The 27392-nt window shown below is 49.5% G+C and overlaps 14 protein-coding genes across 14 annotated transcripts; 6 read left to right on the top strand and 8 right to left on the bottom strand.

The window, feature by feature from the left end:
- Positions 1–286: 286 nt before the first annotated feature.
- N7515_006301 (sugar porter family MFS transporter) lies at positions 287–2119 on the bottom strand (the record flags this gene model as incomplete). Its single annotated transcript, XM_056667045.1, has 4 exons — positions 287–667; positions 725–1030; positions 1102–1506; positions 1583–2119. The coding sequence occupies 4 exons, from the start codon at positions 2117–2119 to the stop codon at positions 287–289; spliced, it is 1629 nt and encodes a 542-aa protein (XP_056520641.1).
- Positions 2120–4138: 2019 nt separating this feature from the next.
- Positions 4139–6046, top strand: N7515_006302 (uncharacterized protein; the record flags this gene model as incomplete). Its single annotated transcript, XM_056667046.1, has 2 exons — positions 4139–4760; positions 4812–6046. The coding sequence occupies 2 exons, from the start codon at positions 4139–4141 to the stop codon at positions 6044–6046; spliced, it is 1857 nt and encodes a 618-aa protein (XP_056520642.1).
- Positions 6047–6281: 235 nt separating this feature from the next.
- Positions 6282–7265, bottom strand: N7515_006303 (uncharacterized protein; the record flags this gene model as incomplete). Its single annotated transcript, XM_056667047.1, has 2 exons — positions 6282–7125; positions 7210–7265. 2 exons carry the CDS (start codon positions 7263–7265, stop codon positions 6282–6284), a joined length of 900 nt encoding a protein of 299 aa, XP_056520643.1.
- A 1681-nt stretch (positions 7266–8946) lies between these two features.
- N7515_006304 (uncharacterized protein) lies at positions 8947–9351 on the bottom strand (the record flags this gene model as incomplete). Its single annotated transcript, XM_056667048.1, has 2 exons — positions 8947–9062; positions 9132–9351. The coding sequence occupies 2 exons, from the start codon at positions 9349–9351 to the stop codon at positions 8947–8949; spliced, it is 336 nt and encodes a 111-aa protein (XP_056520644.1).
- Positions 9352–10330: 979 nt separating this feature from the next.
- On the bottom strand, positions 10331–11068 carry N7515_006305 (uncharacterized protein; the record flags this gene model as incomplete). The annotated part of the gene is made up of 1 exon (XM_056667049.1): positions 10331–11068. The coding sequence occupies one exon, from the start codon at positions 11066–11068 to the stop codon at positions 10331–10333; it is 738 nt and encodes a 245-aa protein (XP_056520645.1).
- Positions 11069–12270: 1202 nt separating this feature from the next.
- N7515_006306 (FAD-dependent oxidoreductase) lies at positions 12271–13908 on the top strand (the record flags this gene model as incomplete). Its single annotated transcript, XM_056667050.1, has 3 exons — positions 12271–13423; positions 13501–13753; positions 13812–13908. 3 exons carry the CDS (start codon positions 12271–12273, stop codon positions 13906–13908), a joined length of 1503 nt encoding a protein of 500 aa, XP_056520646.1.
- A 1331-nt stretch (positions 13909–15239) lies between these two features.
- Positions 15240–15431, top strand: N7515_006307 (uncharacterized protein; the record flags this gene model as incomplete). The annotated part of the gene is made up of 1 exon (XM_056667051.1): positions 15240–15431. One exon carries the CDS (start codon positions 15240–15242, stop codon positions 15429–15431), a length of 192 nt encoding a protein of 63 aa, XP_056520647.1.
- A 32-nt stretch (positions 15432–15463) lies between these two features.
- N7515_006308 (C6 zinc finger domain-containing protein) lies at positions 15464–16027 on the bottom strand (the record flags this gene model as incomplete). Its single annotated transcript, XM_056667052.1, has 2 exons — positions 15464–15636; positions 15718–16027. The coding sequence occupies 2 exons, from the start codon at positions 16025–16027 to the stop codon at positions 15464–15466; spliced, it is 483 nt and encodes a 160-aa protein (XP_056520648.1).
- A 1331-nt stretch (positions 16028–17358) lies between these two features.
- N7515_006309 (cupin domain-containing protein) lies at positions 17359–17766 on the top strand (the record flags this gene model as incomplete). The annotated part of the gene is made up of 1 exon (XM_056667053.1): positions 17359–17766. One exon carries the CDS (start codon positions 17359–17361, stop codon positions 17764–17766), a length of 408 nt encoding a protein of 135 aa, XP_056520649.1.
- A 366-nt stretch (positions 17767–18132) lies between these two features.
- Positions 18133–20570, bottom strand: optD (uncharacterized protein; the record flags this gene model as incomplete). Its single annotated transcript, XM_056667054.1, has 3 exons — positions 18133–18428; positions 18495–20345; positions 20408–20570. The coding sequence occupies 3 exons, from the start codon at positions 20568–20570 to the stop codon at positions 18133–18135; spliced, it is 2310 nt and encodes a 769-aa protein (XP_056520650.1).
- A 770-nt stretch (positions 20571–21340) lies between these two features.
- On the bottom strand, positions 21341–22426 carry N7515_006311 (uncharacterized protein; the record flags this gene model as incomplete). The annotated part of the gene is made up of 2 exons (XM_056667055.1): positions 21341–21902; positions 22074–22426. The coding sequence occupies 2 exons, from the start codon at positions 22424–22426 to the stop codon at positions 21341–21343; spliced, it is 915 nt and encodes a 304-aa protein (XP_056520651.1).
- An 883-nt stretch (positions 22427–23309) lies between these two features.
- On the top strand, positions 23310–24167 carry N7515_006312 (type 1 glutamine amidotransferase; the record flags this gene model as incomplete). Its single annotated transcript, XM_056667056.1, has 1 exon — positions 23310–24167. The coding sequence occupies one exon, from the start codon at positions 23310–23312 to the stop codon at positions 24165–24167; it is 858 nt and encodes a 285-aa protein (XP_056520652.1).
- Positions 24168–24452: 285 nt separating this feature from the next.
- N7515_006313 (sterol desaturase family protein) lies at positions 24453–25772 on the top strand (the record flags this gene model as incomplete). Its single annotated transcript, XM_056667057.1, has 5 exons — positions 24453–24483; positions 24535–24634; positions 24728–24968; positions 25048–25133; positions 25214–25772. 5 exons carry the CDS (start codon positions 24453–24455, stop codon positions 25770–25772), a joined length of 1017 nt encoding a protein of 338 aa, XP_056520653.1.
- A 703-nt stretch (positions 25773–26475) lies between these two features.
- Positions 26476–27312, bottom strand: N7515_006314 (uncharacterized protein; the record flags this gene model as incomplete). Its single annotated transcript, XM_056667058.1, has 1 exon — positions 26476–27312. One exon carries the CDS (start codon positions 27310–27312, stop codon positions 26476–26478), a length of 837 nt encoding a protein of 278 aa, XP_056520654.1.
- Positions 27313–27392: the final 80 nt, after the last annotated feature.

The raw sequence follows: 27392 nt of genomic DNA on the forward strand, positions 1-27392 counted from the left end.
ATTCTCCCGCCTCATCTCCCACTTGCCCTCTTGGTCTTCTCATTCCTCTTCCTTCTCCGCCCTTGATAATGAGTTATAGTGTTACGCTCTTTCTGAACTTTGAAATGGATCTGATTCGAGATCTATCCATGAAATCAATCTAGAAGTTTCGAAACATAGAACTCCTGAAATGTCATATCAATATATGCAAGAATATATGCAACGTCTATATACCCTGGCCATCCGTACGAATTCGATCAATCAAACATCTATACCTTCACTCGCAGCTGTGACCCAGCTATATTGTTCATTTATGCGCTTCTCCGTCACCAGAAGCAAGCGAAACCGCCCCAGAACGCTCTTCATAGTAAGAAGTCTCCTTGACATCGTGGCGGAACTGCTCTTCCTCCTCTGCAAGAGCCGCCTTGAGCATTTCATTTGCTCTCCAGACGGGCTTGCAATCGAACAACCGATCGACCTTTTCAAGAGGGATACCACTGGTCTCCGGGATGAGCAAGAAGGCAAAGAAGAATGCCAGGAACGACAGCGCAGCGAAGAAAAAGTACACTCCATAGTGCATCGTGGCGAACATTTGCTCGGTGAAGCGGGAGACGAGGAAGTTGAAGAGCCAGTTGCTGGCAGTAGTGGCGGCCTGCGCCAGTGAACGGAAGTTGGGGTCAAAGAATTCCTGGTACATTGTTAGAACAAGAACGACCAACCCCGAAACAAAAGGGTTATGGCTTACAGAGTTAATGACCCAAGGAGTACCGTTCCAGGTAGGAGTATAAATGGCAGTCCAAAGGTAGAAGAAGAAGACAGCTGCGATGCCTCCGCCATTTAGAGATGCGTTGGGGTTGTCTTCGGGTTTAACGACGCAGATGTAAGCACCGATGATCCACATGCAAATCGATCCAGTCACGGCACCAATGAGAAGCAGCTTCCGTCTTCCGAATTGGTCGACGAGGAATAAGAGCCACACGAAGGTCATGATTGCCTTGATTACACCGAAGATACCGGTCATCAGATTGACTGTGTTGGGGTCGATGCCAATCTAAAGCTTGGGTTAGTATCATCGCTTCTCTGGGGCTTTGTTTGGCATGAATCGGAGAGGCGTAACCATACCGATTTGAAAATTGTGGGTGAGTAGTAGTTGATAGCGTTGATTCCAGACCCATTCTGCCAGAAGAAGAGCATACAGCCTAGCACGAGACGGTACATGACGCTCTTATTAGTAGCGAGAGCCTGGAACGGCTTCCAGAAGCCAATTCCAATTGAAGCCTTCTGACATTCAAGGGCCTGGTCGATGGCAGCCACTTCTTCTGTCATGTAGATGTCATCGGCATCCAATTGGCGAATCCAGCAGAGGTTCTCCATTGCTTCGCGCCGCCGGTCCTTGAGAAACAGCCAACGGGGAGACTCCTTGATCCAAAGGGCGCCGATGAACAGCAAACCGGATGGAACGAGCTGGATAGCGAAGGGGATAATCCATTGCTGATGATCTTGAGGCATGTGTTGTTCAACCCCGTACTTTTATATGCCTGTGTTAGCTCAACTGCAAAAACAGCACCGCAGCACATCAAGGCGGAGGATCAACGAGACTCACATTAATCCAGAAACCCAGCATTCCACCAATCTGCCAACCAAGCTCATACAGACCAACGAGTCGTCCCCGAATCGCCGGAGGTGACAGCTCAGACAGATAAATGGGGATGATATTTGAGGCGACGCCAGTACCAAGACCGGACAACACACGACCAGCATAGAGAATACCCAGTCCACGGGCACTATTAGCGCCGAGCTGCAATCCAGACCCAAGGAAGAAAATAGCGGCCGCAACAGCCAAACTCCATTTGCGGCCGATAAAGTGGCCGAGGGCGTATGTGCCCAGGGCTCCGAAGAAAGCACCGGCGATAAAAAGTGAGACAATGTTTTCGCTGATTAGATTCCTTTGTGGGGTAGACATCTCATCGAGGCCGAACTCTCGCATGAAAGAGTTGAGGGTAATCGTTGTACCGATGAAGGCACTGGTATAACCGATCATATTGGAACCGCATGATGCAATGATGGCGAGTGCGTATATGCGCCAGTTATAGACGGATTTGGGTGTTGGCCGGTCCTCCGCAAGGGTCAGGATGCCCATGATTGTTGAGATGACAATCAGGTATCACGGAGGTTAAATGTCGAAATTTTCAAGGGGAAGAAGAGATGCTACTCGCAAAAGAACTGAGCAAAGAAGGATCGAGAGATGGTGGAATCAGCCTCGAAATAATAGCTCCTCTTCGAATGAATGTGTGGAAATTCCCCGACCAAATGCTCTCCACAAACCCACGTCGCCTAATTCCCCATATGGGGCAATATGGTTAAGCATGAGGAAATGGTACAGCATGGACAATAGCTTCAAGTCCGCAGTGAACAATTTTGGCATCGGCCGGGGTAGCGTTCTCCCGGAAAGATTCAGCCGGACAACAAGCTTACCCAAGCTTTATTCGCATCCATAACTAAAAGGAATATCAAACACGGAACCCTAATTCCAGGGCACTTGGCACTTGCTCGATGATTTTCGAACAGCTTCGAGATCTCAGATTGATACAATTGTTGCATGGGGTCTACACCAGTGGAGAATACGCAAAAACAAGATGTCACGTACTTTGTAGAATTGCAAAATACTATTTATGCGTTTAGCCGTCCAAGAATGTAGGTACGGGGACGCTGGCGAGGATCATCTCCATGGACAGTTGTCTTTCTCTCCGGTTCGGACGAACTTCTTTTCGCGCACACAGGGTAGATTCAGGCAGTGCGGAGAGACTGGCACAGCGAAGTTCCGCTTGCTTAATGATCTTCGAGATGACTTCCACTGTCATGCTGGCAGAGTTGCGCTGAAGATTCGCTCATCCACCGGGAAGAACCCTTAACCACATGTGGAGCCGAGTATTTGCCGATATCCGATTCGGGAAGGTTGGTACAGTCCCGAAAAACGGGGTGCACCGGGATGTGCGGTCGTCGTGTTGTATGCTGCCGATTGAAGAGCCGAAAGTAAGCCTATTACATATAACGTTCCGCCGGTGTTTTAAGCAATCATTGGTTCCGTAGTGTAATGGTCATCACCCTGGTTTCTGATACCAGTAATCCCGGTTCGATCCCGGGCGGGACCTCTTCTTTTATCAAAGCACCGGTAACTCAGTGGTAGAGTGTAAGATTGCAAATCTTGAAGTCCCGTGTTCAATCCACGGTCGGTGCTTTCTTTTTTTCCCCATTGCGGGGTGTGCGATGATTTACTAAGGTAGACGCTGCCATCGGGATGTTGGCAGCTGCCGTGCATAACGCATAGTCGAGATGAGGCTACGATCGCAGCGATGTTTCAATGCCGAGTAGCCAGCTGCGATGCCGAGATGCAACGACGGCTGATCCTGTGGATGAAGATGAACACTCTAAGGAAGAAAGTACAAAAATTTTGAGGTAACTATTCGGTCAACTTAGATAAATTTGGAGATGATCGATTCGTAGAGTTACTACTAGAGGCATCTTTGACCCACTTTTGAGCTTTCTCACTGTGTGAAAAATGGATTTATCCCAGGTCAGGTATATTCTCGATCTCCGCCTAAGCGGCCCAAGCCATTACGCATAACGCTTAAAGGCAACATAAAGCGGCTCAGGCTGGGCAGGTGCAGATGTTCGCGTAGGCGGAGGGAATCTGGAAAAGAATGCCGAGAGGATAACACCGAGCCTCCTTTGTAGCGGAACTATAATCTATTGGAGGCTGTGATCAATCACACTTATCCACGTAAACATACGCGAAATCGCGAATGGATAGCGACTTGCTTTCCTCCGCAAAGACTGGGTATTGTGCTACAGATGGATACATGTAAATTAAGGCTTCGGGAATGGTCCGGCTAGTGGGTTAACTCTACCAGGTACCAAGTTACCAACCCCGCTTTATTCCAAAGTGGTATCCATCCATGGATGCACCTCAGCTACCTCCGGGTAAATGCAGCGGAACTACCCCGAATACAGCGTGTCAACAAGTGGGGCTGTGTGACCAAAGCTGAGCAGTGAGGGGTATGATCTGACCTCCCTCCAGGGCTGTTCTTGTAGTACTTATCCCTCATCTGTGTTCCTCCCTACCCCCGTTTACAAACATCTGATATCATACCAAGAAACCATGGCAAATGCTGAAGCTGTGCCCTCGCGAGAGCGAGTGGTCCCGGGATCCTGCAACATTCCGCTTGGTGAATTTCCCGAGACCATGTCTGGATCTCCTTTCAACCCAGACATCCTTGCGGACCAAACCATTGAGCGGCTTAACGAAGGTCTAGCAATCGCGGACAAGGAAGCGATTTCCGTGCTCTTTCTGAAGGACAGCTACTGGCGTGACCATTTATGCTATTCATGGGACTTTCATACTCGCGAGGGGGCTCAGGCAATCGCTACCTTTGTCACTGAGGCACCACCTAGCAAAATCGAGATCGACCGATCATCTGCCCTGAAATCTCCCCATAGGGCTGCCATCGACGGTTTTGGTGATGTCTTTGGTATTGAGTTCTTCATTAAGGTTACTACGGACAATGGACAGGGAGATGGCGTAATACGACTGGCAGAACAGAATGGCGAGTGGAAGATTTTCACCGTCTTCACTTCACTGGTTGAGGTGAAGGGCCATGCGCAGAAGCTCGAAAGACCATTTGGTGTCCGCCATGGCGAGCAGCAGGGCAGAAAGAACTGGAAAGATCGGCGCAACGATGAGATCAACTTCGTAGAAAAGGAACCTACAGTCTTGGTAGTTGGTAAGTGACCATTATCCCAGTCGAGGACGGATGTTGACTCCATACTCGCAGGTGCTGGTCAGGGTGGCTTGGGTGCCGCTGCGCGTCTAAAGGTACTCGGGGTCGATACTCTCGTTATCGACAGAGAAGTGAGAGTCGGAGACAACTGGCGCAACAGATACCACCAGCTCGTCCTCCACGATCCAGTATGGTATGATCATATGCCATACTTGCCCTTCCCGTCCGATTGGCCAATCTACACACCCAAGGATAAGCTGGCGGATTTTTTCGAAACATATGTGCAATTCCGCGAACTCAATGTCTGGACTCAGACCGAGATCAAGTCATCTTCCTGGGACGAGAGCAAAAAGCAATGGATGGTTGTTCTTGAGCGTCAGACGGAAAGCGGAACCGAGACACGCACCTTTCACCCACGCCATGTCATTCAAGCTACCGGTCACTCTGGAAAGAAAAACTTGCCTGAATTCAAAGGAATGGGAACCTTCAAGGGGGATCGCATGTGCCACAGCGCAGAATTCCCTGGTGCGAATCCTGAATCCAAGGGAAAGAAGGCGATTGTCGTTGGTTCGTGCAACTCGGCACATGATATCGCCCAAGATTTCGTCGAGAAAGGGTACGATGTCACTATGGTGCAACGGAGCTCTACCTGCGTCGTGTCGTCAGAGTCCACATTGAAAATCAGCTTCAAAGGGCTTTATGACGGGACCGGTCCCCCTACCGAAGATGCCGATCTTTATTTGACGAGCATTCCGTTGCGCCTATTCAAAGCACAACAGGTCAAAACCACTAAGCTCATCTGCCAGAATGATGCACAGACCATCGAGGGACTGGAAAAGGCAGGCTTCAAGGTTGACATGGGATCTGCGGACAGTGGTCTCTTGTTCAAATACTACCAACGCGGAGGCGGCTACTATATTGACGTCGGCGGCAGCCAGCTCATCATTGATGGGAAGATTAAGGTGAAGCAAGGCCAGGAGATAAGTGAGGTACTTCCGCATGGCTTGCGCTTCGCGGATGGTTCAGAGCTTGAGGCGGATGAGATTGTGTTTGCAACCGGATATCAGAATATGAGAACAGAGACTCGGGTGATATTTGGCGACGAAGTAGCTGATCGCGTGGGTGACGTCTGGGGTCTTGACAATGAAGGCGAGATGCGGACTATCTGGCGACGTAGCGGTCACCCTGGCTTCTGGTTCATGGGCGGGAACCTTGCTCTCAGCAGATACTATTCGCGTTTGTTGGCCTTGCAGATCAAAGCACTCGAAACGGGCTTGACTACCTGGTAGATGATGTGAAGTGTGGTGTGTCTATGAGGCTATGATAGCCCCTATTCCGTCCCAGTAGGGATCTTTAGCGCGAGCACTACCTTTGTTTATTGAATTAGCACATTTCTATTGGATTACAGTTAGCCAGACACATTCGGAGGACATATGCGGGCTTCCACTACAGCAGCTGCGGGTCAATAGCACCCAAGCATTCTACAAAACGTAGTCCTGATTTATTTGAACAATTATTGAAGGCTCAACCCAACCACCTTTCTTGGGAAGCCACGGAGACACCTAACGTCAACACAAGGGTATATAGCCAAGTCTCCAAATCCACAGAGTCCGTGCTTCCAGCAGAAACAGGATTCATCAACGCCAAGCAAGTCCGAAGATGTTCCAAGACCGAGCTCTTCCGTACAGTAATCTCAAACCCGCCCCGATTCATAGTCGCAATCCGACTCTTCCGCCGCGCTTTACGATCAATCGCCACAAGCACGAAGTGTTCGTTCTCTGGAGTCCCCGGTTGTCCATTTTCTCTGGTAGATATAGTTCGTTTCTCCCACTGCATGATCATCCGGTGCTGCTCGGAGCCGGTCGTATGTCGCTCAGTTTTGATAAGAAATCTGTAGCATGACGTGCTCTGACCGGATCCTGCCGAGCCAGCACTGGCCTGCCAGATGCATCGTGTATGACGGAAGTGAATTGCCATGGTGGGATTGTCGTTGTTGGATGAGTTACACATTGCAGCGACGATGTCTTTTTCTTGGGCGTTGCCATCACTGCTTGACTGTGTAGTGTTGTCTTTCAAGTGCCCTTGTTGTTGCTTTAAATCGCTGGTCATATACGGTTCGTTGAGCGTTGCGTAGATGTCTTTCGCGCCGAGTTTTGGTCGTTGCGGAAATTCTCTTGTCAATTTTGATTTCCGCAGTGGTGGCTGCCATATTTCCAGTACTGGCACTGGTCTGTGATTCGGGGGCAATTGTTGCACTTGAAGAAGTAGTTTCGGGCTGAGACGAAGCCGTTGACTTGATTTTGGAGGTGGTCGAGCTATCTGGAACTTCGCATGGATTTTGGTACTGAGTGGTTCACTTGGTGTTCTACTGGGGGAGTGAATTAGACATGGATCTATGTAGAATCACTGAACCAATGTGATCTTCCTCAATCCCCGAACCCTCTATACATACCGTTCTTCGCTTGATGTGTCGCTCCCATAATTTGTGACGTTATCTGGGGACTCCATGATGAATTCATGCAGATTCTTGTGTGTCCTAGCAAACAGAAGTCAAGTATGTAGAAAAGCAAAGAGAAGCAACGGTGAGCTGAAAATTCTCAAAGGAATGTCTTCGGAATAAATAGTGAGCTTAGCTGAGCCCTGCGGCCGTACTCGTATCCACCATGTGCAAGTGGGGAACAGGAATGGCCTCGGGGGACGGGGTCCGATTCCACTGTAGGAAACGTGTACGAATACGGTCGACATACCTAGCCTGAGGCTAGCGCGATATTCATTTCTGCTGCCTATGTTTCACGCGTGGGGACAAGCTTCCTAGCTGCATGTATGCCTTTACCTCGCAATATTTACGACAGAGAACTGATTCGAAACCATGAGTATCTGCCAGAATCCCAAGATCCGAGAGTAGATGATCGACAGAGGCTCCGATTGTTAGTGTGCGAGGTTCGTGGCAGCCCCCTGGGGGCCAATGCACACAGCCTCAGGGCTTCAACGATTGAGATGGCGATGCGACTGTGTTCTCCCCCTGATCGCCCACATGATATTTAGTGATGAGATTCTCCAGTGACCTCACCATGTTAAATCATCTCATCTCGGAACCCGTTTGAAACAGCACAATCACTGCCAAGAGGCCGAACCAGGTAACCAGGTTGCTCTATTAAAAGACCTCGGTGGTTCGGGGCGCGGGATTTGCATGAAAGTGGGTCCAAGGCTCAAAGTTTTTCCGACGATCTACTCGGGGCACCAGGGCGGCCAGGCGGCCAAGGCTGACAGAAAGTAGACTGCAGCCGTGAAGGCTTTTTATCATAGCAATGGTTGGGCAGACATGTCTACAATCTTCCTGTCTCTGATTGGTCATGACTCATTTGGAGCCGAGTTTATGATCGCTTTCACAATCCTACAACTACGTTACCAGGCTCACCTCGACGGGTCGACCAGCGGCTCAGGGCTGAACCCCCCGTGACGCTAAACTAGATCCTAGGAATCTTACGTGCATGAATAAAATAAACAGGCGGGCGTTTCTTACAGCCGGCTCAGGGTTCGGCCGTTATAACCGTTGGCGAAAGAGTCAGAACGACTGTCATGGGAAAGGCGCACATGATGTGAAACGTTGGACTCGCTCACTTGGACCGGCTAGTAGACTAATGCCTTCATGATCTGGTGAGGAGTCTGTATACTCGAGATTAGGATACAGCAAGAAGTTGCAGCGAACAGTTACCGAGTATTATCTCATGAAGTTGAATAGCCAATGTTTTAGAGGCTTTTGCGCAACGGTGGAAAGTCATAGATTGGTAAAATTGGAATAGTATTCCTTGGTTATCATCGAAGATGCCTTGAATATCAGATACATATGTCAGCGAGTAGGCTGTAGAGCAACAAGTCCAAGATCGCTTGGGCACGAGTCCAGGGCCACCAAACCATGAATTTCATAAAAAGGTGAAGCGAACGCCTAGATCCTTGAGACCGACCGAGTCCAATTGCTCCGAGGAATGTACCTGGTGTCTGAAACCAGACAGACCGGTCTACGTCGCAATTCTTTGTGTAACCCATTGTCGCTGTAACTCCGTGTAACGCCATTTCCGCCGCGTAACAATCATTGTGAGACGCTAGTAGCTACATCCGGTTCAGCAGACGCCCATTGTCGATTTGTATTCATGAGGCTTTTGACAGAAGGAGAGGATATGAAGCCAATTTATGAGCTTCCTGTGTCTTTCGGGGTTGTGTTTGTGGTTGTGTTTGTGGTTGTGTTTGTGTTCGTGTCTTCGGTATAGGTGTGGGGGCGATAGTTGCCAGGCCCCGCATGGGGATCTGTTGATCAGGTCATCGGTTAGCGGCCCGGGAAAGATCAGCCGATCGAGAAATTAACGAGGAACATACACCGAGGGTCCATATCCCTTCCCGCCCAAGACACTTGTCTCAAATGCTCAAAGCCGCGTGCTCGTACCTCGGCCATGTACAGCTTCTGCTCGTAACCCGGACTGTAAGGCATCTCTCCCTCGGCTGGATTGTAGTGTTTGAAGAGCGATGCTCCCAATGCAGTTACGGCGAGACATGCGACAAGGACGATGACAATGATGGCTGAGTTGGAGATCCCCATATTGGAATAGATTCGAAGAGATAACAACTCGTGTCGGGGAAGTTGATGTTGGTGGCGTCTCAAAAGTAAGTTGAGTCGTCAATATTGGCTCAGCGCATGGTTGGAGAAGAGGCCTCCGCGATCGGGTAGGTGTAGATTCCTCGCGATGTGACAAGATGAAGAAGCAGCTGGAAAACGAGTGAGAGAGACGAGTCACACAAAACAGGTTAAAAGAGAGGAGTATGCAGATGACAGAAGGGGAAGAGAGAGAGAGAGAGAAAGAAGGCGGGAAAGAAAGAATCAAAATCAAGAGCTTACGACAGTCACGATACCTCAGATTTGCAATCTGATCTGTGCTGCCTGAATTGTACATTTCAAAGGACAAATCCCATTGGTCAATCAACGGGTTGGCAACCTTGGAAACATACAACTCTTTTTTGTGTTTTTGATCTGTCACCAATCATCGTCTCCTATTGCGTGCACGCTTCTTAAAATAGCACTTTTGCAGGAACATTAACGTTACGAGGATATTGAGTACATTTAATTCCTAATAGGCAAGGCTATCTAATTATCTCAGAATTCAATAAGGAAACAACCTAAGAAGAAAACAAAGCAAACCTAGTAGAACACCCGGATACGCCCGGGGAACAAAGGCCAAGAGCCCAAGACAAGTTGGTACTGGACAGCACAGGTCGAGACCCGAGACCTGTAGATTCCCTAGAAAGCACATTGGCTCATCTTTATATATTTTATACTGTCTACTACCAGGCGAGAAATCAGGGAAGTAGTATTCAATTTGTGGATTGCTAAGTGCTTGAAAGAGAGGTCTAAACTACGTAGAATAAGCTCAAATGAAAGATCAATGTCGCATCTAATTGAATCCCAACTGAACAGGAAACTGCAAGTGTCATAGCAGACTGCGTACAATGAGATTGTCAGGTTCCCAAAGAATATCATGTATAGGTTGGGAGGGAAAATGTTGGTCCTGCAGTTAATCAGATCAAGAAAAATTCCAGCCGTCAGCATCCTCGATATCAAACCGTAGGTTATATGCACTGTAGTCTTCGCCAATCCGGATGTTCATGATTCGTGCAATACGCTTCACCCCCTGGCCATATGCACCCAAGATCAAGGCACCCACCATCTTACCAATAGGAGTACCGAGAATACCACAGAACTCAGCCGAAGGAGCCTCCCAAGTGCACTCCTCCTTAAGTGAAAGGAAGAGTCCCCGAGACTCGTACAGATGGTTGAGGAAGGGTCTAGTTTCTTTCTCCACAATAGTAGTCACAACAACATACTTCAAGCTTGCGAGATCAAAGTTCATCTCATAGAAAGCCTTGGCATACTCGGACATGTGTGGATCTGTACTTCCCCGGTCTCTCTTGATATTGTCAATGAAGATCACACCTGGTCCAGTCCGCCCAATCCAGCACGCATAGGATCCGAGGAACTTGATGATTGACTGATTATAATAACTAGGTCCCTGGCTGAGACTTTCGTCAACTGCCAGGCCATCAAATGGCAGCCCAACACTCTGGGCCCAGAGAGCCCAATCATCAGCTAGATAAAAAGGATCGGAGTTAATATACCACTCCTGATCGCTGATAACGCTTTTGTTATCAGGGATAGTGAGCGAGCTTCTAAGGATCGGACATCCGGGTTCATTGGCATCTTCCATCCAGCGTCGCAATCTGTCTCCGTGCGGTTCATATTCCTTGGGGTATGTAAGGGCCATTGGAACAAAGCGACTCCAAAGTCGTCGATCTGGCTAAATAGGGGGATATACAAGTTGCTTTCAAGGCCAATGGTCTGTTGTATCTTGGAGGATGACTTTGTTGGTGTGTTCTTCTCTTGTTGCGGGAGTTAACGGATGAAGAGACTCGGGCGACTACATACTATGCTTATATAGTTCCCGCTGATCCATTAAGCACGAGAGGCAACAAAGAGTTCAAACAATGCCGCTATGTTGCAAGTACCAGTAAAAGAGAACAACCAGTCTTTAGCAAGAACAAAGAGTCAAAAATGAAAGACTAAATTAGTACATTGACAGACCAACTAACTCGAATTGGCCAGAACAAAGCTACGGAGGTCAACATACTTACCATACTGCCTTCATCTGCTTGCTCTTCAAGTTGTCAAAGGCTCAAAGCTTAACTAGCCTGTTCTGCTTGTAGCTTCATCAACCTCTTAGCATCGAGTGATTGACATCCTGCCTTCTTGCCATCAACCCGCGCTTGCTTATCTCACGGCCCCGGAGTTCAACACAAACCACATCTGCGTTCTGCTTTCTATATATCCATTCAATAGTTAGCGTATTGCATGTATATATTATCGTAGTATTTTACCAAGTACATACGACCATAGGGTGTGGAAAACAGGGCTTCCCGTCCGCTCAGCCGTACTTAAGCCACACGCCGGTGAGTTAGTAGTTGGGTGGGTGACCACCAGCGAATCCTCACTGTTGTATGTTTTTTTTTTTCATCCTCCTTATGATAGGAGAATTTACGTGCTTTGAAGCTGCATTGTCGCAATGCCCATAGCCCGAAGCCTGTACGGAGTAGTCGCTACTTCTATGAGCAGTAACCGCTTATCCTACAACCCTTAACTACTGTGGTATATTGATTCAAGTAACAGAATCCGTTTGAGATAGAAGGAAATGCCTGCAACAGTATGTCACTGACGAATTCCCCTCTACCAACGAGTGCCTCACAGAGGACTTGGAAGTCCAGGAGCTTCTTGCACGTGCCATATCACGTGGCTTCACACGCGAATATTTTCGGGTGTAATCACGGGACTATCCTGCCTAGGCAACCAAGTTCTGTGCCGTCCCATACCTTAACTAATAAATGCAGCAAATTACTTATAGTTTTATACAGGGTCAAATAATTCTTCGATCTAAATTGATGTGATTTTTTTTGGATTTCCAAGTATCAACCCATGGCCGACAGACCAGCTCCGTATACCATAGCCATCATCGGCGGTGGCGTCGCGGGTCCCGTCCTCGCCCTGACAATACTCTCTAACCCCGTCCTCAAGGAGCGCTACAAACCCGTGATATACGAGCGCCTTGCGTGCCCCAAACCAAGCGCATTTCCTGACTTAAAGAGCCACGGAGAAAACGAATCCACCCACGCTCCTAGCGCTGCGACGTATGCAGCTGGCGCCGCTGTTGCCCTGACCTCCAACGCCCTCTACCCCCTGTATAGCCTGGGGCTAAGGGAGTCGCTGGACTCTATTAGCTCTGAAACGGCACGAATCAAGATCTGGCGCGCCTGGGACACCGGGAAGCATAAGTACTGCCAACAGTTGAACAATCCGAACTGGCAGGAGGACTTGGGGACGAACCTCCGGGTTGTAGAGAGGGCGGGGCTGCAGCGCGTCATTCTTGATAGGGTGCAGGAGTTAGGCGGGGAAGTGATTTGGGAGAGGAAGGTTACTGATGTGAAGAGTGCCACTGGAGGGGGTGTTAAGGTGTGCTTTGAGGGAGGGACGCACGCCGAAGCGAATCTTGTTGTTGGTGCGGATGGGGGATGGTCGGTTGTGAGAAGGCATATCATGGCGACAGCAGCAGCAGCAGACGGCGGGCAGGGTGCTGATAGATGGAAGCCTGAGTTTGCATACGCAGATGGGATTTACGGTGTTTCCAAACCCATGGACAGGGCCCGCTCGACTGAATCTGAAGAAGATATGCAAGACGGAGACACTCATTGGGTTCTCCTCGACTCAGGCACCGCATCAACATGGGCTCTGCCTGGCGGCAGGCAGTTCTGGTCTATTTCTTTCCCTTCCAACCTTCCGCCTAAGAGGATGACAGCTGCTGAGCACCTGCAGAAACAGAAAGTGGATAAGGCCTATGGTGCGGACTTAATACTAGGTGGATATGACCTGCAAGAGACGCGGGGGATTCTGAAGAGGCACGAGAATGCCTTTCATCCTATTGCGGGGAATTTTGAGGAGTTGTATAAGAGGAGTGAGAGGATTGTTAGAGCCCCTCTGTGGTATCATGCTTGGGAGGAGAGTGAGATTGGTGGGAAGAACATCGTTGTGATCGGAGACGCTTCACGATTGATGCTGCCGACGAGCGGCCAAGGTTAGTCTTACCTTATTTTTGCTTTCACCAAGTTCCATCTTTGAAGAGGAGAGTGATAGTCATTGACACATTCACAGGAGCGGGATTCGCCATCGAAGATGCCACCGTTTTGGCTAATGAACTACTGAATAACCCGCCCTCGTTGGAGAATGGCAGCTTAGATTTCTCTGGAGCGATTGAGGCGTATGCCCAAGCTAGGGTTCCAAGGTCGAGGAGCATGACCAAGCAGAGTTATTGGACAGGTCAGCTAGGGCTGGGAGCTCGCTGGTGGTGGCGGTGGTTAAGAGACTTTGCGACCACGTATATGCCCCTTGGAGGCGATTCGAAAGCGTTAGTCAATCTGATCCTAGTGACAAATGCGTTGAAGATCGCGGCTAATTTATCGTAGGAAGACAGACAAGAAACCGAAGGATCCGATGGGCTGGCTATATGAGGTACGGTATAAGGTTGAACTGAGAGAAAAACAGAACAATCTGAAAGTTTAATACGAAAGTATCGAAGCTGAGGAAAGAAAGAAGAAAAGATCCAAGAGCGTGGGGACGCGTTCTGATAAACACGCTCGCACTCTCTGCCTTGTTTGCACATGTGACATCCCAACTCTCACTTAGGATCCCCAAGCTCTGTCCAAGTCACACTACTGTCCCATTTCTGCTGTACTCGTAACAGCCGGTCGGCATGGATTGGTATCGAACACGCATCTCTTGCCTCATGATCAGTCTTTCGGTATAATTGCCGTCACGGGCCGTCAGTTCCCAGTAGGCCTCAGAACGTCCCCTGCTACTGTCTCTTGTACTGCAGTCCTCCCATCATAGGTCCTCCCTGTTAGGTCACCGTCAAAGGAGGATGCTGGGCCCCGAGGAACGATGACATTTTCTTCCTATACCAGGCTGCTCAGCTTGCTCAGCTTGTTCAGCCTGCTCGGTCTGGGTGCAAGGCTCAGTCTTACTAGGGAGGAGAGTGTCAGGATAAGGAAGGTTTCATCATGCATAGCCCCTAACTCAGCTTCAAACGCAGCTATCTCAGTGTTGATGGGGAATGGCCCGAATGACCCGAATGCCAAGCATTCGGGCGAGGAACTCTAATTGCGCGACTCAAAATTAATTGCTTAGGTATCTCGGGCTAAAATGAGAGTGGCTTTAGTTTTGACCGGAATATCTAGGGAAAACTGTAGCCCCTGTGGTAGGTAGCCGAGGTAGGCAGCCATTGATATATGCAGACAAAGGTTGCTGCCTGGTCGCAACTCGCAATACAAGGATAGTACTAGAAAATCCATCCATATCATATTTATCATGCCGCAACAGGAAAGATGAAATATGGAGGTCACAAATGAATCAATTTTTAACCCAAAGCTCATTAAGCAATTAATAGCACCGAATGAATCCCATTTTGAAACCCTCAGAACCGAAATAATAATATCCGCGCCGCCATACGCTGATTCAGCACAAGCAAAGAAAAGGAGAGAAGAAGGCTAAGCACCGCGAAAGAACAGACCAGGCCAAGTAGCAGAGAACAAGCAATAGTCGACGGTAGTACAAATCTCCCCGGATTAAACCGAGAAGCCGAATCGAATCCGTCGAGATTCACTCCAGATTGAAACTGGGAATATGCTCGTAAGAGCCCTTCTTGGCGAAGGTGACCGGGGAGGGAGGCGGCGCGGGAGATGTTCTGGGACATTGTGTCGAAGGAGGGGGAGATGGCGGTTGCGGGTTTGGTTGAAACGGTGGCCATTTTGATTATTTTTGGATTGATAGAGGAGAATCAGAGAAGTATTGAGAGGATTTGATGTTTTTGGGTTTTGCGTGGATTGATGGAGATGATGGTTGTTGGAGACTGGGTGATGGTGGTTGATGCTTTTAAGAAGATAGAAGAAGAGGATGGGATGATCGACAGCCTCGGCTGGGGATTGTCATATGACTTCTGGTTTTTGCTTGGAGCTGAGATTGAAGTCAGTGACGGAGCAGAAACGGGCAGCACATTCCCAGTTGCCCCACAAACACCTCCCCTGTAAAGCCCCGGTGGTGCATCACGATATCCATCCACTCAAGTACCTAGCGCAACCATACCTAGCTCCAAAAGTTCCATGGCAGGTGCGGTTATGTCGAGAGAAGTACGTCGCTTCGGTGGCTCCCCAACGGCACGAATCCCGCGGTCATGGACGAAATCCACGGCGATTGCGGCTTCTCCAAGCGCCTCCAGTGCAAGCACCGTGGGGACTGCGAAATATAAGTATATAGTTCTAGGTACGTAGGTAATTTAGGTAGCATCACCAAGATATGCATCGCCGAGAAAAACACCTACACTTTCCACAATACTGCCAGCGCTGCCGTCATTCACGCGTTGTTCAATACTCCCATCGTCCCCGATCTGCGTTAAAGCTCCCAGTGGATCTGCAATTAGGTTCCCAGCCTTATCCCGGTTGTCAAACACTGCCTTGGCCATGAGTCTCATCTCAAGAGACCATTTGTTAGCCTCCGGCCACACTCCTTCAAACACCCGCAGGATGCCGAGAAATAACCGCACACGGTCTCGTGCATGTGCGTAGTCAGTGCCGCGGAGGAGCGACTCGCAAGCAGACATGTGCGTCGCCATGGCCATAGACCCCATGCACAGTCGAGTTGCGGGTGCAGGTACTGTGAGTAAGTCGATAAATGCGATGGCCGCACGAATAGCCTCATGTGTGTGTTTTTCATGATGCCTTTCTCCAGGGGCACATACCTCTGTTGGGAGAGGCGGAGCGTATTGGAGCAGATAAACTCCATCGCGCTGTAGTGAAGGTGAGACCTAGTCACCTAGGCCTGTGCAGGTGTGTCGCAACACTATGTTTTGTTAGCCGGTCTTGACGTGTTGCAACAAGGTTTTTCTTGAGGAGACTTGGGTATTAATAAGTAGCCGGCGATGCTGCGACGGTTCAAGCTGGTGATAATGGTATGGTGATCGCGCATGTTTTGTCTAGGCAATTTGTCGGCCAGATGTTAATCCGAGTGCCGAGAAGGCTATGTACATACAAGCTACAGTACGCAACGATGGACAGAACAGTGATTGGAGAAGAGGAGGCAGAAAAGGGAGAAAAAGGAAAGCGGTAGAAAGGGGCCGCAAAATACTGATTGGTGCAGACAGAAAATTGGGAGTATGATTGGAGTAGAAGGGTGGTGGAGCATGTTCGCTAAGTATTCTTATTCTTATGATTCTTATGATGGCCTTCCCCGCAGTGTCGGGTCGGCTTAACTCGCACGGACCAGCACTCATCACCAATTAACTCAACCACTCAAATACACAGTAAGGCCCGGGAGTGGGGCAGGTGTCCAAACTTATGGACCGTCACTGTATGGGCAAAACTTTGGAATCTCAGTTCGCTTTTGCTCTCCGCCTGCCCCGTAGCCCGAGGCTCCGATATGTGAGTCGTTCCTAGTGCTTTTTCGGCTATGCCTATAGGCTATCGCTATGCCTATAGGCTATCGCTATGCCTATAGGCTATCGCTATGCCTATAGGCTATCGCTATGCATAGGCTATCGCAGAACGAACCGCAAGGAAGTTGGCCCCACTGGCCGCCTCATGATTGTGGCCTTTGTGGGTCGCCCACGGGAGGTGCAACCCAGACTTCGGGTCGTACTCTTCGATCCCGAGTCCCCGACCCGGTGTACCCGACCCGGTGCTCACGCTGCGAAGCTGCAACGCTAACACGACCGAAGACGGTAGCAATGAAAGTCGTCTGAAATTCCGACCCGAATCGAATTACTAAGTCAAGTCAACGGCTCAACGCCAGCCTCTGAGAAGCATATAAATACATTGGCGTGCCACCTTTCCAATACCTACTCATACTCAAACATCGACAACTGGATATACCTATTTGCAACAAAATGTCAAGCCCACGAATTATTCCTGACCCTGCCCCATATGACCGAAGGCGAGTCTTGTCATTTCGTGCCTCATAAATATGCAACACACTAACCTGGGCTGCTTCAGGCGACCTCTCACGGTACCTTCACTCATTTACCAAAACAAGCTCCCTAACTGCCCGGGTAAATCCCAGGTTGGTCTCATCGTGGACTTTCCTCCAAACGCCGCTACGCCCCCACATCGTCACGCCGGAGCATCTGTCTCGGCCTACGTGCTGAAAGGCACCATCATCAACAAGATGAATGACGAACCAACGCGCGTCATCGAAGCTGGAGGGACCTTCTTTGAGGCCCCAGGATGCCACCATAAAATAAGTGACAACTACAGCAATTCTGAACCGGCTCAGCTGCTCGTGAGTTTGGTAGTGGACACGGAGGTGCTTGAGAAGGGCGGTCCCGCAGCGTTGACTGTGATTGACCCCGAGTACAGGGACATCCTTGGGTAGGGCAGAGTTCAGTCGATGGCATTTGATCGCTGGGACAAGCCCGCTACCGACATCAAAACCTTAGCAGCCGCTGGTTAGAACACATCCTCCAGAGTCCTTCAGAAATTGCACATCTTTCTCTCCAGTTTTCCACCTGTCAGTTGCAGATAATATTAGGAAGTATTTAAGCCAGAAGATTCACTTTGACTTCTTATCTACTTGAGCTGCTCAAGGTATCATTCTGATAAATATTGATCCCTTTAGTCTGAGAAGACATACTGCACTCAACCGATTAGTGCTCTCACTCGGATTATCCGAGATTACCCAATACGTGAAAGCCTGTATATGGATTATGATGCATGCAGTATTGAACAGACCTAGCTGGCCTCAACTCCACGTTCCATTGGTAGGCCCGAAATATCCAACATCGGGCATCGACATGTATGGTACACCCTGGGCATCTGCAGTATTCAGATACACATTATTCCCCCACCAATCAGGGAAAGTCGCACCAGGGTATGAGATGCAAAAGAAAATGACAATGCCACTGAGTGCAAGACCTGTATCAAGTGCAGCCGCCAAGATATAATTGTACTTAGTCCACCACGCAAAGAACCAGCGCTTAATGAAGTGATTGAAGGCGAAGTTGACCAGCGCCCAGCTGGAATAGTTGATTCCGGTGGCTAAAGGTCTTCGAGTTAGCGATCAAAAGAAAAGTAAAAAGAGGCCCTTACAGCTGCGGGACATACCAGGTGGAACGTTATAAGTTCCGACAAAAATGAGTGGCCAGTTGATATACTTCCAAAACTGCCGTCTGGTATAACGGTAGAGGAGGAAAGTCACAACTGGAGCGATAGCACCAATCCAGAAGAAATGCAACAGAGGAGAGTAGATCTTTCCTGCGGAGTAGAGCCGACCAGGCCCAACAAGACCCCAGATAACAGAGGACGAATACACTGTCCGGCCATTCGGACAAGTAAAGCCACTCGCCTGGTCGGATTCGCAAATCCCCGAAATATTACCGAGCATCCACAGTGTGACACCCGCCTGGGTGAGTGCTCCCAGGATAGTGGCTACACCCTGCGCCATGAAGCAGGTACGTGGCGGCACTTTCAGATAGTGAGCCAATTTCATATCCATAGCAAAGTAAACGCCTTGTCCCACGACATCCGTCGAAATTATCTTGAATATCATATTCGCGAGTGGCTTTCCTTCGAACATATAGCCACCAATGAACTCAGCCAAAACATTCAGCTGATTCGCGTCCACGTTCGTAATGCCCTGTACGATACCACAGGGAATCATATACACAACCGGGATGAGCAAAGCTAGAAACACGCCGTAAACTGGAAGTTTAGTCTCATAGACTTCGACTAGGGCGATGGCCATTGCCATGATAACCACGATGATGCCAGCGTACCAGTACCACGGTGTACGGCGATACGAGGCACGGATGAGCCGAGCATGAATATCGAGTTTATTCCGGCCTCTGAGAGCAGCCCACAAGTCGCGACTATGCCACAGGGCGATGTGTGATAGTACCGAGGTGATGGCAGCAAATGAAAGTCCGTATACGAAGGCAAAGGTTGCGCTCAGGTATGGAGGTGAGTACTTTCGGTAAGCCGCCGTATCCAGGGTATTATCCGTAGAAATGACTCGAGCGGTGTCGTATAGGGCGCCCATGTTATCGTACACGTCGGCTGTCATGAGTGGGAGATAAGCCGTAAACCAGGTATTGGTGTAGTAGAGGGCTGGTGTGACAATCCAGTAGAAAAACGCGAAGCCAGCGAAGACATTCAACGCAGCCCATGATGGTGATAGGAGAGGGTTGGTGTTGTAGGCGATCTGGCTCCAGTCGAAGGTAATTGGACTCAGACCGAGACCTGTTTGCATGCCGAAGAGATGGTTGACAATGACGTTCTTTGGTGCAATCCAGCAAACCCAAGTGAAATATGAGAGTGCGGTGAACATAAGGCCGGGGAAGAAGTACCAGACAAAGGCACCAGTCATAACGTATAAGAAGAATCGGAGACGGGTTATGCGCCACCCGTCTGCGATAGAGTTTGCTCGTGAATGCAACGTCTCTAGCATAGCACAGTTGGATAATACACCTGGCCAGATGATGCGAGCCGGTTCGACGAGCCATGGAGCTGCAAGGCCTGCGACGCCAAATCCAAGAAGTTGTGCGACGAGAACTATGAGCACGTAGAAGCCCGGTTTGAGATTAAAATTGTAGAAGTTCTTGCTGGCCGCTTGGATGATGTTCGTCGCGTCCGCTGAAGCATATCCAAAAGACACATTGCTCATAATAACGATAAGTGCGTGTTCTTTGATATTAAAGGACCTGTCTGGGTTGATAACGAACGTGCCCAAAGGCCCGAGTCGGATGGATGTCAGGGGGAGGGTCTTCGCCAGGAACACACCCATCGGATAGGCAAGTAGCTCTGCTACTAGAGCCACAATATGAACCGACGGATACCGCAGCGAAAAGAATTGGTTGATTCCGGATCCGAGGACAGTGAAAACAATTCCTAGCAGCCACATCCGCACAGTGTTGACTGGCATACCGGGGTCATCTGTCTCGGGGACGACAGCCCTAACTGTGTAACTGTTAGTCCATTACCATAGATGAGCTGTGAGCTACACAGGCACCTTTACACACCTTCAGGGAATGGGGAGCGGTGCGAATCATAGCTAAGCTCTTCATTTTTAAATTCGTCGTCTTTCTCTAGATTGAGATCGTCCAAGCGGCCTTCGACTACCTCTTCATCCGCTCCGACGAGCGCAGGTTTGATTGCGTCGGTATCTGGCTCTTTGGAGTACATGGTATAGATATTGCGGAGCTCGCGTCGTTGCACTCCTGGGGAGAAAATAAGACTGGTTAGGCACGTATGAATACCTTTTTCCCCATGGCTGATTTAATTAGTTATAACCGGCGCGAATCTACCCCGACGTGAGGGGAAACAGAGATAAGGCAGTCCGACGGTTGATTGCCCAGTGGATCAGCCCAACTTAGCTTAGCTTTGCTCAAGATAGCTTGAGATAGCCTAAGAAAGCTTAGGATAGGTAGATCAGCCCCCAATTTCGTGTGCTGCAATTGCCTTCCCACTTTTGATTCGGGTAGCGATGATTATGGGGCTGTAAGACATTGCCCTTGTAAAGGGGTATATAAGTGCGAAGAGAACCTACAAGAGCCCTCTAAATTCAGTTAGATGTTCAAACGTTATCCTATGAAAGCCAGAAGGGGTTAGCCTGTGTACTTTAGTAAGGTTACACTCAACGGTTGAAAGATAGGGCAAGTGATAAGAATGACCGTTGAGGCCGAGCCAGGATCCTATTCTTGACATCTCTTCGGGTTCATTACTCCGTACTTTGACGCCATTAGTTAGTCTCAAGATAACCCGGAGATCTTTATTTTATTATAGTATCATTAGTTACAGCGCCCCGTTCCTCAGAAAAACTCGTTCTATAGCGGTGACCCACGTTCCTCGCCCCGACCCGTGGGCTTCTCGCGGAGTTGTGCCGGCGGGCTGGTTTCCATCCCTTTGCGAGTGTCTCGGCGCAGGCGCGCTCTTGAACTGAACGAATTAATTATCTAATATTTGGTGTACCACCCTTTAGCAACACGCAGGGCCTCCAAACGCCTAGGCATGCTGAGAATTAGACTATCAATTTTAGCCTGATCCAACGCAGCCCATGCAGCCTTTAAACACTCTTTGAAGTACTGCCACTCTGCCTCAGATTGACCCATGCCAATCAGCTCTGGAAACATACTAAACACCTTCAGTTTTAACATGCGCCACACCGGCTCAATGGGGTTCATATCAGGCGAGTGTGCCGGCCAGTCGACCACCTCGATACCGTGCGATTCAAACCACGATTTCGCGATATCGGCTGTATGGATTCTCGCGTTATCTTGCTGGAAGATAGTGCCGGGGGTATAGTGTGGAACTAGACCCTCATCAAGCGCATCGATGTAAGATCTCGCGGTGTAGCCGTTCCTCGCCGCCGATGGATCACGCTCCATGATCACTAGATCTGAGCGGCCACCTAGCCAGATAGCCGCCCAAACCATCTGTGATATATCCCGTACGTGAGGCACAATGTTCACAAGATCACGTCTGTAGGCCTCAGAGGATAACCGCCACACCCAATTGCTACCAGAACCGATAGTTTTGGAGTGCCTTTCGACGGAACATTCATCCGAAAATATCCACGTCTCCCACGCTTAAAACCGGCGATATTTCAAGGCAAAATTGTAGCGCTTGCGCGCTCCAGAGGGTGTTAAAGGTATTCGGTTCCTCGAACGTCGTTTCCGAAGCCCGTACCTGATGAGAATCGACCGAATGGTCGATTTGGATGGCGGATTGGGTAGCTGCGAGCGAAGCGCGTGGTAGCTCCAATTAGGGTGCCGGCGAGCTAATCGATAGATCTGGCATTCAGCGCGACGGCTAATCTTTACAGGGCACCCGCTGCGAGGTAGGGATTTGACCGCGTTATGTTGCTTGAAGCGATTGAGGGTGTCGTAAATTGTGCTGCGCGCGCAGCCGAATTCGCTCGCAAGTTCAGTAGGCTTGTGGCCGTCCTCATGCTTGGATATGATAGCAGCGCGCTGCTCAGGCGATAGCTCCGCATTTGGTCTCCTATTGCCACTAATAACGGTGCCAAAAGAGCGTTCCATGGTTGTGTAGGACAAAAAATAGAAGTGGGGGTTGGGACGCGTTCTATAAAAACGCGCTAAAAATTAGCGGGTGTCGGGAAACTTTTTGAACGTAATGTACTAATCCCAATAGCATACGCGTGGAATGTAGAGTGTAGAGCCTAAATCCAAGAGGATAACATACTCGAAGTGGAGTGAGCAGAGGTGTTCTCTGCAATGTGGGGGAATTGTCGTTGTTGACGTCGGGAGCTGGCTTTGGATGCCGATTCTATGTTTTGCACGCTCGATAGAGACGTTCAGAGGAGATATTGAGTGCGACAAGAAGCACCCATCAAGGGTCTAAGAACAAACGAAGATAATAGATTGTCAAATGAATACAGAGTGCAATTGTTAGACGTGAAGACGCGATGGAAAAGAGGGGTGAGAGAGGAGTGAGAACAAATAGGCAGACACCGGCTTTCACCGCTCAAACTCGACAGCGGCCAGACTCTCTGCCGAGCACATGTGACATAGTAGAAGTGTTACCAAAAGCAGTGGCCAAGCTACATAGAACATGAATACAGCCTTCAATCATCAATGTAATGTTCAATTGGATATCCGCATGGCTGTGTACAGACACCAACTGACCACGGTCCCAATTAATGATGTACTGTGTACTCCGTAGGCCCCGACAATAATCTGGCAGGCTGATGAAGCATCCCAATCGGGTTAGCGTGGCAGGATTCTGAGGATTCGGCAGAATCATAGGCGGTGGTCTGAGGAAACCGAGGTAAAGTACAATTGGTTAGAAGACGACGGAGAGCGTCACAATGACGTATTTACTTGGCAATCGTCTTGCTCCCATTAGTCGCGGATTTTCCGCTAGGAAAGACCATGGACCATACTTACCAAATGAGCACGCAACATGGATCAGACCTACTGTGATAAGCCGACCCAATCGGCACCTGTTGTACGCCTTATGGTCCTCGAGACCGACAAGCCTCACCCAGACACGTACTCGGAGCGTGGCTCCTTTGGCCGGATTGTACATCATCACTTTTCTAAGGCTGGAGCCGCCCATCACCCGCCTCTGGGCGTAGAGACAGATCAAGTCTTTGTCGTGTCCGAACAAGGTGGCCATATCCCAGCCGTGCAAGATTTCGACCGCTTTGACGGGTTGCTCATTACGGGGAGCGTCTACGATGCCCACGGGAACAACGAATGGATCCTGAAGCTGCTGGAGCTCCTTAAGACACTCTGGATTAAGCGCCCCGACTTCCGCTTTTTGGGAGTCTGCTTCGGCCACCAGCTCCTCGCCCGCCTCCTCGGCGGCTCTGTCAGGCCTGCGCCCTCGCAAGACTGGGAGCTCGGTCACTCTCGTATCATGCTCACACCCGTCGGCCAGCGCCTCTTCCGAACGCGCGATGACCACATCCATCTGCACCAGATGCACCAGGATCAAGTCGTCTCGGTGCCCACAGCTGCGTCCGCGGGACCCGACATGCTCTCCGCGGACACCGAGATCGCGTGCTGGGGCCGTAGTGAGCATACACCTGTTCAGGGCCTGTACATCCCGAACCGGCTATTCACTACGCAGGCACATCTTGCGTTTGACGAGGACATGGTGAGACGTCAGATCCAGATCAGGGTGGATAGCGGCGGGATCAAGGACCTCGAGCATGCGGATCGGGCGGCCGAGACAGCGCATCTGGAGCACGATGGCGTCGAGGTTGCCAAGGCTATACTGCGGATTTTCGTGTATGACGACGATGGAACAGACTAGGATCACGGTTGTGAACGGCACCTGCGGAAACTGTTGGCCCTGGCAGATTTTGCAAATACTGTAATCACCAGTGCTGCTTTCGATCACTCGGAGCAGGCCATTCCCGAAGTGGTGGTACCGGGAGCCGGAACACAAAAGCCATCAGCACCGCAATGGTCAGGCCACAGATGGGCCAATACGGCCCGATAGCCATCCGAGCCCCACCAAACTGGATAATGCGCATTTGCCCGCCTGTGGTTGGCTGCCTGGAACCCCCTTGCAAAGGAACATATCGGCTATAACTGTATGTTCAATTTAGCAGGATTACGATTCAATAGTAGGGAATGCAACTACTGTACACTACATAGCGCATGGTATTCTCGCCCAGATCCTATCTTTTTTTACTACCCTCTTCACAAAATAGTCTTCCTTCTCTCCCGCAGCCTCTGCTTCTTCTCTCTTATTCAAGACCTGCTAGGAACCACAATGTCTGTGTCTCCTCTTTTTGTACCCCCCAATCCTGGGTGGTTGAATTATACTCTTTTGTGGGATTTGTCGCATACTGACCTGTTTTCTCCTAGGAATTCTACCGTGCTGCCCCCCGGCACCTATTGGGGCCAGTATCAGGATATCACCGAATCCAATCCCCACCTGAGCGTGGCAGAGAGATTGTGGGCCGCATGGTATGCGTGGCTGCAGAATGATGTCCTGGCCACCGGCATCATGTCCTTCGTCATCCACGAGTTGTTCTACTTCGGCCGCTCTCTTCCGTGGATCTTCATCGATAGCTTGGGTTTCTTCAAGGGATACAAGATTCAAAGTGTAAGTGGCAAGCCTAACACCTGGCACTAGCCGAAATAAACCCAGTTCCAGCGCCATCGAAACTAACATTCTGCTTCAGAGCAAAGTACCTTCATTACGCGAGCAATGGGATTGCGCCAAATTTGTGCTTCTGAGCCACTTCACCGTCGAACTTCCTCAAATCTGGTATTTTCCTCCCTCGACGGAGTGGTATTCTACCCGACGTTTGCCTCTCGGGCCCGATTGAGTAGTAACGGCTCTTGTAGGCTTTTCCACCCGATGGCCCAGTTCTGCGGTCTATCAACATCGATTCCTTTTCCGTCTCTCTGGACTATGACATATCAGATTGCAATATTTTTCGTGATGGAGGACACTTGGCACTATTTTATCCACCGAGCTCTTCATTGGGGTCCACTCTACAAGGCTATTCACAAAGTTCACCATCAGTATTCCGCACCATTTGGTTTGGCCGCCGAATATGCTTCTCCTATTGAAGTGATGATTCTCGGCTTCGGGACTGTCAGCTGCCCGATCCTCTGGTGTGCTTTCACCGGTAACCTGCATATTCTCACTATGTATACCTGGATTGTGTTGCGCTTGTTCCAGGCTATCGATGCCCACAGTGGCTACGAATTTCCTTGGAGTCTTCACCATTTCTTGCCTTTCTGGGCTGGTGCTGATCATCACGACCTCCACCATGAGAAATTCATTGGGAACTACGCAAGCAGCTTCCGCTGGTGGGACTACCTCCTTGACACCGAATACACTCCGGATGCCCTGAAGCGCCGAAGAGGGAAAAAGGTGGAGGCAAAGAAGACACAATGACCTGAACGTTAGCAATGACGGTCTGCCTATTTTCTCTTCAATTTGGGCGTTGGCTCTTTCTGGAGCTATTTTACCTGATAGATGATAGCCTTTCTTATGGTACTGTCAAGGGTTGATTTACCATGACTACCTAAACTTACCTATTCTTGAAATTAATTGCTGTTCTAAACTATACGTAACAAATAGTTAACTATAATTTTAACGCTATTGATCGCACTACCTAACTAGCTACTGCTGAGTTCGAGTTCGATGAGATTATGCAGTTGCATTGTGAACCAACCTCTGAAAAATTGATACCTTTTGCCATAGAATTACACACTAGAGCACGTGTCGCTGTGGGATGATGATGATAGTAATGTTCTCATTGACACAATTTAGCTCGCGCTATATACATGCTGTCACTGTGGGCTTATTGGGGCAATTTGTAGGGATAGACTTGCCAGTTGGCTGGAGGCTCGCCAGTTGACGGAAAGCTCGCTAAACACGCGTCTGGGATTTGGCACCCACGAGTGGATTGAATACAGTCAACTGGACAGAATATTCTGTTCATATTTTATTTACAAGGCACTGTACACCTGCCCTGTTCACCTTTTGTAATTTGCATATAGATAAAACTTACGCGTACATGCTAGGTCCACGTCTTGGGTGGTTCATGTCTCACCGGGCCTGCAAAATCTTGTCCTTTGTATGTCAACACTATCAATCAGCGAGAGGATAGTCTTAGATTACACAAATCTGTCCAAAACGCCTTGGCATCTTCATACGCCTCGCCGTGTACGCCTAAGCGCTCCTGGAGCAACTTTTTCCATTCGACATCCATATCTGTAAACCCGAAAGAGGCCGAAACATACTCGTACCAAATCGGGTGAAAGGCAGCGTATTCCCAGTCGAGTATACCGACGACCCTTCCGTCATGGACCATGATATTCCCCAGATTGAGATCGCAATGAGTGAGCACATAGGGCTCACATTTTGGCAGGCGCTGCTTCAAGTTCTCTAAAACTTGTTGAGGGAGGTGGTGAAGATTAAGGGCCAGGGCATCCCAAAGCTCTTGGTCGGAATGAAACGGTCCGCGGGGCTCAAGGTCGAAAAATAGTAAGCCTGGATAGCATGTGCTTTGATCGATACACTGAATGGAAGTTGAGGTGACGGACCGAAGCTGCTTTCGGATTTTGACGACTTGATCCGCGATATCTGTTTTCTGGTGCACTGACAGAGAAGGCCATGCCTCCTCAAGCGTTTGACCATCTATACGTTCAGTCAAAACGAAGTATCGCCCATCGCGATCGACCCAGTCACGTATAACCTTTGGGACTGGGACGTCGGTATATGTCGCCAGATAGTTCAATGTTTTGACTTCTATTTTCGCTTTTGAACCCTCGTCCGGCCGATCTTTCAGAATCACATCTGAACCGATGGACCAGACGCCCCTTGTAGATGCGCCGTAGAAGAGTTTGAGGTGGCTAGTATAATGACACTGTTTTTCTTTGTCAAGTGTCCACCCGCAGGCGTTACAACTCTTGTCGACTGGTTCACCCATTGCGGATAAGTTGTGGAAGTGAGACTGTTGAGACTTGAGACCAGTTTGTTGCTACGGCAGTATGCGTGGGTCCGTGCATA

The sequence above is a fragment of the Penicillium bovifimosum genome (assembly GCF_028826915.1).
Source record: "Penicillium bovifimosum strain IBT 22155 chromosome Unknown utg000005l_segment0_segment0, whole genome shotgun sequence".
NCBI classification, from domain to species: domain Eukaryota; kingdom Fungi; phylum Ascomycota; class Eurotiomycetes; order Eurotiales; family Aspergillaceae; genus Penicillium; species Penicillium bovifimosum.